This window comes from Primulina tabacum, chromosome 4 (genome assembly GCF_025594145.1).
Source record: "Primulina tabacum isolate GXHZ01 chromosome 4, ASM2559414v2, whole genome shotgun sequence".
NCBI lineage: Eukaryota > Viridiplantae > Streptophyta > Magnoliopsida > Lamiales > Gesneriaceae > Primulina > Primulina tabacum.
The window spans coordinates 487,599-497,638 of record NC_134553.1 but is presented as its reverse complement, the minus strand read 5'-3'; the positions used below and the strand labels follow the sequence as shown (position 1 = coordinate 497,638).

At 34.9% G+C, this 10,040-nt stretch overlaps 2 protein-coding genes across 3 annotated transcripts; both read left to right on the top strand.

Annotated features, from left to right (window-relative positions):
- The first annotated feature begins 273 nt into the window (after positions 1–273).
- LOC142542121 (sphingosine-1-phosphate lyase) lies at positions 274–5,407 on the top strand. 2 transcript variants are annotated; one of them, XM_075648573.1, is made up of 15 exons: positions 276–579; positions 655–700; positions 1,609–1,760; positions 1,842–1,901; positions 2,208–2,432; positions 2,520–2,661; positions 2,955–3,005; positions 3,089–3,180; positions 3,365–3,491; positions 4,074–4,089; positions 4,195–4,302; positions 4,388–4,442; positions 4,521–4,667; positions 4,808–4,886; positions 5,146–5,407. In XM_075648573.1, the coding sequence occupies exons 1-15, from the start codon at positions 374–376 to the stop codon at positions 5,266–5,268; spliced, it is 1,629 nt and encodes a 542-aa protein (XP_075504688.1). In that variant the 5' UTR covers positions 276–373; the 3' UTR covers positions 5,269–5,407. The 2 variants fall into 2 exon arrangements, with proteins under 2 accessions (XP_075504687.1, XP_075504688.1); XM_075648572.1 differs by having other exon boundaries at positions 274–579; positions 4,074–4,302.
- Positions 5,408–7,184: 1,777 nt separating this feature from the next.
- On the top strand, positions 7,185–9,809 carry LOC142542120 (uncharacterized). Its single transcript, XM_075648571.1, has 4 exons — positions 7,185–7,882; positions 8,618–8,858; positions 9,055–9,172; positions 9,327–9,809. The coding sequence occupies exons 1-4, from the start codon at positions 7,314–7,316 to the stop codon at positions 9,416–9,418; spliced, it is 1,020 nt and encodes a 339-aa protein (XP_075504686.1). The 5' UTR covers positions 7,185–7,313; the 3' UTR covers positions 9,419–9,809.
- The last annotated feature ends 231 nt before the right edge of the window (positions 9,810–10,040 follow it).

Below are 10,040 nucleotides of genomic sequence, written 5' to 3'. Positions count from 1 at the left end.
TGATTTAATTAAGTTTTATGATTATGTCTTAGTATGATGTACTAATCTCATAAAAGTTGGCCCAACGCATTAATAAAAACACTAGTCTCCGTTGAGATAATGGAGTCTAACCCCAAAGCTAAAAGACAAAAAGAATGTCAAAAAAATATTTGATAATATCACCCATTCCACAAAAAAAAATTTTTTTTTTTGAAATCTAGTAAGATGCATAAAATGATATGTAAAAAAGGAACGAAAATTTAGCAATTGAGACACATGTAATTAATTTTTATTATTTTTTTATCGAAAAATTTCATTAACAGATAATAATTTCACACGTTGAGCATATTCAAGTTTCAGATTAGGAAGCTTCAGACTTCCGTTGGTGGCAACCATGGACTTTGATGAGTTTTTATTATTTCCTCTGAATCAGTTTAGAGCTTCGGTGAATTCATTTCTGTCTCAATTCGAGCCTCTTGCGCTGATATTTTTTCTTATTTTTACACTGTTCGTCGCTCGTGTTCTTCGGTCCATTCTTGCTGTGATTTCCGACAGAGGACTAAAATCCGCCATCTTCGAGTTCGTCACGATTGCTGTCAAGTAATTTTTCTTATTATGTGATTTTTTTGGGTGCGTTATGGTATATGTTGACTATACTTATTTCTATTTTATGAGGTCGATTCCTGGTGTCAAGAAGTACATCGATGCTGAAAAGCAAAAGGTACGTGTATGCCTCAGCTTTCTTTTTCCTTTCTTTTCTTGTTTTGTTTTTTTTTTTTTTGGAGTTTATGATGATTATCGAGAAGTTTTTTATGCAGTACTATTTTTTATGATTCTGAGGTTTGTTTCATTTGATGAGGCGTTTTTTTTATCGATTCAGTATTAATGTGGCATACACGTACTGGAATTTTTAATTGGACAAAATACAGTTTTTTTTCGAGAAATAAATACAGGTGATTTGCAAGATTTTTGTTTGGGGAGCATTTAATGTGCATGATTAAAATATCCAGGATTTATGTGAAATTTTTAGTAGGACAAAATACAGGTGATTTTGCAAGATTTTGTTTGGGGAGCATTTAATATGGATGTGCGTAGGATGTTTTCTTTATAGTCACCACACTGGTATAATTCTTGTGTTGCATTTGTTCCTCTGAAAATTTATGCACTCCATCTTGATCATCTTCATGATCTTGAGCTCCAGCTCATCAATGCAGTTAATGCTCCTGTGTTAGAAAATAATACAATTTTATATAAATTCATTCCTAGACTAGTAACATATCAAAATGAAATAAACATCATATCTACAAGCTCACTTACCTGCTTGCAAAGTTGAAGAGCTTTTGCATTTGTGGTTGAGCTAGACTCACTTGAAACTTGTGCTTGAAAAACCTATGCTCTGGTGAAGTCTCACTAATGTCATCTTGCCTTCTCTGGTTCAATTCAGCAAATTAACTTCTGTATCTATCTGTTGCATCCTCATATTGAATCGAAGTATTAAATGCATAATTATAAATTTTGCAGTTTAATTACGTCCCTGAGTTTATTAAGTATCTGTCTGCCACATTTTTTTTTATCATTTTATTGATTATACACACCCTCACCTGCTACATTGGTTCTCTATGCATGGAGGTTGTGAACAAGTTACAAAGTTCTGGCAAATCGAAAAGAGATGGTTGGAGGACTGGGTTGCCCCTGGCTGGTTTAGGAGGTGGGGTCATCGACAAAATGAAAGATGAGAAACAAAAGGATGTGGTTTGGCAGGGCAAATGTTCTGGTACAGTGTATGTATCAGGTCATATTTTTTTTATCCTCCATGCTGCATTTTCATCAACTTAGTTACTAACTTCATGTATTTTCTGTAGCTATATTGCTGGAAATGAACAGGAAGGACACTTTTCTTTGATAAACGAGGCGTGCTCAATGTTAGTAAGATAAATCCAGTTTTTACATTCTTTTCTTGCCTTCATCAAATTTTTTTGGTTAAATAAACTAAAGAACGGTTCACCTGTTACCCCATCATAGAATTTATCTTCACTTCAGTTGGTGTGTGTTTGGCCTGAGGAAAACCATAAACCTGGCAATAATCAATGTATGATTCCTTTCCCTAAGAGTTGAGACATCATTTGCCATAAATAGCCAAAAAATTTGAACCAGTCAGTTCTTATGATGTCCTTGATTGTAACACACGAACATGATTGGTCTCTCAGTAAATTTAAATTTTCTTTCAGGTTTGCGCATACAAATCCGCTGCATCTAGATGTATTCCAAAGTGTCGTAAGATTTGAAACGGAAGTTGTTGCAATGACTGCTGCAATACTAGGAAGTAAGGAAAAGTCCTCTGGAGGACAAGTTTGTGGAAATATGACATCAGGTGGAACAGAAAGTATATTGTTGGCTATGAAAACCTCACGTGACTACATGAAAGTTAAGAAGGGCATAACTAAACCGGAAATGTTGGTTTATTTTCCTATCTTTTGTCATATTCTATTTAGAGATCTTCGAATTTATACCAATAATTTTTCTTTTTAACCTGAAAATAGGGTTATACCAGTTTCTGCACATTCGGCTTATGACAAGGCTGCACAATATTTTAATATCAAATTGTTGCGTGTTCCTGTTGACGAAGATTTTCGAGCTGATGTTAAAGCAATCAAACGGTGTATTAACCGAAACACCATTTTGGTAAGACTTTTATGCGATAATTATTATGGGGTGCTTAATTTATTGCATTGGTTATTCTGGAGCTTCTTGTTGAACTTCATGGCAAACACAACCTAAAGTTTAAAATTTTGAATGGTTGACTATGCTATTTTCTTTGGCGAAGCCGATAGCAACTTCATATGTTCAAGTCCATTGCAATTTAGTTCCAATGAACTTTAACGTATGCCTTCTAATCTGAGATACGAGATCACTCTCCTTCTTACTACACCTTGTTTTATCTACTCCGGATTATATCCCAAATTCATCTCTCGCAGGTTGTTGGATCGGCACCCGGCTTCCCTCATGGAATAATTGACCCAATTGAGGCATGCAAAAACAACCGAATGTTCGCTATTTTATGCAATCCTTTCTCTTTTAACAATTGCTAAAGTGACAGTTGCCGTTGTAGGAGCTCGGTGAACTAGCTTCTACTTTCGGGATATGTTTGCATGTTGACCTTTGCCTTGGTGGTTTTGTATTGCCTTTTGCTCGTAAGCTTGGGTATGTTTGGTTCTAATTACGCTAACTTGGCATTCCTTGAGTATTGTTGCTGTTAGCATTTTGCTGCCAATTTGGTTCATTATGAAACCAATCGATTATAAGAAATGATTTATCACCTTTCTTCTGGTTTCTATTTTTCTTCTTTCCTCAATCTTCCTTATAATTGTTGGCCCTTGCCTCGTAGGTATCCTATACCTCCATTTGATTTCTCCGTCCAAGGAGTAACCTCTATGTCTGTTGATGTACATAAATATGGACTGGCTCCTAAAGGGACAAGTGTGATTTTATATAGGAATCATGACATACGGAAGGTAATACATTCTATCACTTGCTTTTTTACCATAATTTGAAAGGGCTGTAAAACTTGCCTCTCGTTGTCTATTGGGAAAAGCATTCTACTTCCATTTATCTTATGTGTGAACGCAAGCATTTTGCTCATTTTTGCTCCGTTTAATTATGATGTTATTGATGTCCTATGGAGTTAACCATGTAATGCCAAAACTATTTTGTTCTCCATCTATACTTTGTTCTTCTTGTGTGCTGCTTTTTCTAATCAACTGGTAGGTTCCTGAATCCAGGCGAGACTTTTTTAGCCCAGATAACTAAATGCTATACAACCTATCTAAAGTTTCTTACTCACCTTATCCATAATTTGTTCAGGCCAAACTTGATTCAAACTTACTACTCAACAGAATATAGTAGTTTTTGTACTGTAAATTAGGAAAAGGAGAAATCTTAGCCATTCACTGATCCACACTAACATGAATATGTCTATATGTATGTGTCCATTGAGGTTTTTGTGAGCAAAATATATTTCATTTTTCTGTTGGATTATTTGATATATATTGGTTCCTGTCGGGGTGATCGCTTGGCAATTTGGATTTCCTGTAAAGCATCAATTTGTTGCTGGTAAGTTAATTTCGTACAGAACTTCAGTTTTTTCATCAAGTGACAGTTGTGTTCCATCAGCATATCTCCTAATATGTACTCATGTATTGCTTCATCAACATTTAGTCACTGAATGGACTGGTGGGCTTTACGTTTCTCCAACAATTGCTGGAAGCAGACCTGGAGGTCTTATTGCTGGTGCATGGGCTGCAATGATGTCTCTCGGGCTAGAAGGCTAGCCATTTATTTAGACCATTGCTTTTCAGATTCTCAAAACAAATGTGTGTCATTTATACTGATTTGTGGATATAACAAACAGGTTATCTGGAGAACACAAGGAAGATTATGGAAACTTCAAAGAAAATTGAGAGGGGGTATTATATACCGTCACAACTTTGAACATATTGATTATCATACTGGGTCCATATGTATTATTATTTTTTTAATTGTAGAGTCCGGGAGATTCATGATTTGTTTGTCGTTGGAAAGCCTGATATGACAATTGTGGCTTTTGGCTCAGACATTTTGGACATCTTTGAAGTTAATGATATTATGTCTTCAAAAGGCTGGCACTTAAATGCATTGCAAAGACCTAACAGGTAACCAGTAAAACAAAAACTGGAGAAACACAGGGCATGCCAAGTTATGGTTTTTAATGTTTAGATGTGTCTTGATTCTAATTATTGATTTCATTTGATTCATTCTTCCTGCTTGATCATTTTGGAAAACCTCTTCCCAGCATTCATATTTGCGTGACTCTTCAACACGTACATGTCGTGGAAGAGTTGCTGAAGGATCTGAAAGATTCCGTGCAAACAGTAAGTGCGAGCACCTTTGTTCTCCACTGCTAGGTCTGACCATAGACTTAGAGATGATTGCAGGGTCATGCTTGGGGCATAACTTTCATTTCTGTAATGAAATATAATGCATACAATTTTTATTTTACTTAAATTTTGTGCGTTTCAAGGTATGACCACCCCCTCTTGCTCCCAGTTTTACGTCCATACAGAGTCTCCTGTGCAAATTGATACGAGAGTATGTTTTTCATGACCATTAACTCTTTTGTCATCCCATCAGGTGAAAGCCAATCCAGGTCCACTCGATGGAGGGTTGGCTCCAATATATGGTGCTGCCGGAAAAATGCCAGATAGAGCTATGGTTAAAGATTTGTTGGTGGATTTTATGGACACCTCGTGCTAGTTCCAATCTTTTCATGCTTTCTCTCGGTTCCTCGTATTCTTAATTTAATCCTAAAATTTCATGCTATATACATATGATGTCATTCACATTGTTGTTCGTATAATTGTTGAACCGTAATATCGTCTATATATTACTCGAACATGCATAGCACATTTTTTTTCCTAAAAAAGATGCACATAAAACGTTTTTTTTCTTCGTTTGTTTTTTTGAAACTCATATATTTTACTTTTTGCTACCAATTTCAAACTGCGGTCTCCGTGAAATCATTCGGTCTTTAATTTTTAAAAATATTTTTTGTGACTGAATTTTTTTTTTAAATTTTAATCAAATCTTTAAATTTGTATACTAATAGCTACTAAAGATAAAAAGTACCGTGGATTTATATATAAATATTTTATACGTATCAAATTATTCAAAATAAATGAGACCGCGCTTTGGCCTAAGTGGTCTCACCCTCTTTCTCCGTATTAGTGGTTCGAGTCTAAGCTCTTTCCACTCCATAGTTTAGCAAAAAAAAAAATATTCAAACTAATTGCTTGAAGCACATAATTTTTTTTATGTAATTAATTATTAAAATTAAGTTTTAGCGTTTTGAAAATCTATTAAAATTATGGATATGATATAATGAATATCTATAAATTATAAATATTTTTATAAATATTATTATATAAAACTTGTTTATGTTATTTGAAATAACACTTGAATAAAGATAACAATTTTCCGCCGCTAAATTGATATTTTTATTTTGGTTGAGTGGAATTGTTATTAATAAAAATATAAAATAAATCTAAAATGTCATATTTTATCTAAACAATAAATAAATATTTCTCAAAAATCAATTTTTTTATTTATTAGATGAATAGATTTTGACTCAAAATTTTAATTAATTTTTAGAACATGTTAAAAATATTTATATTAAAATTTTAATTAAAATACATAATAATAATAAATAGCACTTTACAAGCAACCAATATACCAAAATCCTGACACTATTTTTAAAATTGGAAAATGTAATATTATATATAAAAAATTTATATTTTCATTTAATTTGAATATGATAGAGTATTGATAACTAAATAAATAAAAATAAGACAAAATCAAAATTATAACCGAAATTAAATGATATAACTAATGTAAACACTTAAATATAATTTATATTTTTAAGTAGCATTAAATTCAAATTTGAATTTAAAAAAAATGAAAAAGACTTCACATTTAGTTACACATTTATTTTTTATTTGTTTCAAATATTTAGGTGAATACATTAATATTAATAAATAATATGACAAAAAAATCTGTTTATAGTCCTAAACCAATTTTTATATTATTATTAAAATTGTTGTTGAATGGATGAAGATATTTGCATCACGTATGGTTAGAGATGAAAATTTTCCCTATGGATTTAGGAACTTGTTGGAAAAACTCGAAATGAAGAGAGTTTGAGGATTTTTCGAATCTCCGAAGCAAACGGGAGACTGATATGAAAATGTTATCTCATCCTCGAACTAGTCCCAAGACCCCCAAAAATAATATCATTATTACTAATAATAATTACATTTCCAAATAATTAACAAAAAAACTCAAATTCATAATATTCAAATTTCGTTGATGATCCAACTCGTCATCTCATGTTAATAATGTGGTGATCGAGAAAATGATTTAATTTATGTTAGGTCGAGGATGATAATAACAAATCCGACCCATCTTAATATTATTTTATATTATTTGAAGCGATCATGATATGGAGATTTAATGTCTGCAAAATTAAAAATAATTATTTTCATACTAACTGGATAAAAATAGAATATGGGATCCGACGAGGACTTGACCGTGGGATCACCGATCGGAATAAACGGGGATACGTGTGAAATGACATAGCTGGTTCCCACGATTTATAGATGGTCCACTACGATAGCCCCACGTGTTCTCTAACCCTTCCCCTGCTTTGTCAACATCTATCCGTTACCTTTCTCTTTCTTCGTCTTCTTTCCTCCATCGAATCGAATCGACGAGTTGACATTAAAAATTACAAAAATAAATAAAGAATGGGGAAGCTGATACGTGATTCGACGGCGTCGTCGACGGTAATACCATGGCGTGACCCCACTGCAGAACCGTCTTCTGATCTTGTTGACCGTGTGGTAAACCAGCTGCCGCCGCCGACGGGGATTACCTGTCCTGATTCGTCCTGGGAGAATGTCCCTGGATTGGGAGACCAGCAGAAGAAACATCTCACTCGTCTCTCCAGCAAGGGGGTCCTGTGGAAGCACCCTAAGGATAAGAACCTGAACATCGTGTTCAGGCTGATGCATGGGGGCGAGGTGGACGGGGATGGAAACTGCCTTTTTACGGCCGTGCGGAAGTCCATGTGCGTAGATGTGTTGCCGCGTGAACTCAGAATGAAGACCGTCAGGAGGTTCCTTGAGGATCTTGGATCTGCGGACGACGGAACCAAAGGATCCATTGACTTGGCGATTCGGCACATGTACTCGCCGGATCTGAAGTCCGGTTGGGGAGTTCATGTCCTGCAGGAGCTGAAGTTTCTGGCGAAGAAACAAGATCGCGTGGGTATGGATTCGGCCATTGATGAGCTCGTCCAGATCGGTATGCCGAGGTAAAGATCTAAATTTTCCCTGATCTGTTTTTTTCTTTTATTTTTTTGTAATCTCTGTGGCTGCTATTCTCTTCGGATCTGTTACTGTGGTTAGACTCCGGTGGCGGAAAGTGCTGATTCCGCACCCGTTTAAATTTCTTGATTTACGGTAGAGAAAAAGAAAATGCTGGCCACGTTTTGTGTTCTTTCTCATTTTCTTGAGGTGGTGTTTGGTTCACAGGAAAGGGGCAAGGTCAATGCATGTTCAAGTTATCAGGGTCTTTTGAAGAAAATAATTTTGAAGATTTTGTTCTATGTAGATTTTGAGGCAATGCTACATCAAGCTCTCAAGCTTTGATTCATTTTTAGCTGTGGATTAAAATTAATCATTTTGAATTCAGTTTGTCACCTATGAATGTACTGTACTTTCAATTCTCATCTGGTGGAAATCTTTTTGTTAAAGTGTCATGGAATGTGTGAATCAATTTTTTAGGTTGTTATTTTTTGGGAAAGAAATTAGGGCTTTTGTCATGTTTCTTGCGTAATATCTTAGCTATTGCTAGATAGGAGTGTTGCACATGCCTGCCATCCAAATTTGTGGATCCATTCCGAGACATGATGCCATGACGCGTTTTTATGTTGCTTTTTGTCTGCTTTTGGAAGAGTGGAGTTTTTCATTTTTTAGCATGCATTAATATATACGTGGTTCCGGTGGTTTCATTATTTGATTTTTGCTCTTGTGATTGATTATTGAAGAGAATTGGCTGCCGAATCTATTTACAAAGAAAGATGTGTAGCTGTGGAAGATGGTCCGAGTTGGGCCAAGTACATGTCAATATCTGGTTCATCCCATGACGAATATGATATCATCAATATGCAATATACCGAGGATGGTTTATTAACTGTAGATGAGAATAGATACGGCCATGCGGCTGCCTTCGGCGACGACATTGCAATAGAATGTCTTGCAACGGAGTACAAAAGGGAGATTTTTGTGGTGAGCGGATTTCTTTTTTTGTGGTATCTTGATGATGATGCATCACTTCATGGTTGGGACCTCTTCCCTATAGAACTAGCAACAAATTTGTTTGTGCAAGTTTCTGTTTTATACCTTGGCTTTATTTTCAGATTCATATTAGAGAATTTCAGTAACTTGTAGATGTCGAATTTAAGTGTTGGTTCATAACTGACAGGTGCAAGCACATGGATCTGATGCCATGGTTGACGAGGAAAATTGTGTTTTCTTCCTACCTCATCATCCGAGAAGCGAAATCTGCGAGCCTCCTTTATTTTTGTTCATGAAAGGAACTGGTAAGTGGTTATTCTTTGTGACTACATATTTATCATTTCTAACGACCTAGTGCACAATTTGAAAACATAAAGCTTGAAGCATACAATTTATTACTAGCTATAACGTTTAAATTGCACTCGAGATCATAAAAACCCCTTGTTCTTTTTCTCACAGGATGGTGTGGAGCCGGGGCTGATCATTATGAACCACTTATAGCTCAACGTTTGGTGGCTGCATCTCAAGAAAAAGTTACGTTGGTTCTTTAGACCATCTGAGGATTATCAACTTCTTCTACGGTTTGAGAAGCTGCCTAAATTCTTTAGGCCGATTCAGTTTTGCGGGTTTTGAGTTTAGAGGTGTTGTAGGATTGGAGTGTTGGTTATTCAAAATTTTCGGAGAGATGAAACTGTGATATGCTCATGCCATGGTCGATTCTTTTCTTAGATTTGTGGAGTCATTCATATTTTTTTGTCGTCCAACATAGAGGATGCTTGATTCTGAGTAGTTTGGTAAGTTAGGCCGGCACGTTTTAGTGGTTCTTTTTTTTCTTCTTTGAGGTCGTTCGCTGTTTTCAGACATCTCTCATCTTTATATGGAAATTGGACATCTCAGGATAATTTCGTAAAAAATATATGATATTTCATCGGTTATTGCACGGAAGTTAAAGTCTAACGAATTAAAATGTATAATAACCTTCGTGTTTTAGAAAATATAAGGAACAAAAAAAGGCTAGTATTTTTTTAATAAATATTAATCAATTTATTGTTAGGTTCTTTTATTAAAGTTTCAAAAATAATTTAGACTAGTGCACCGACGCACGCAATGTACAATATTTTTTATAATTTATTTTGTTTATAATTAAATAGGGATCAAAATGTAATTATAAGA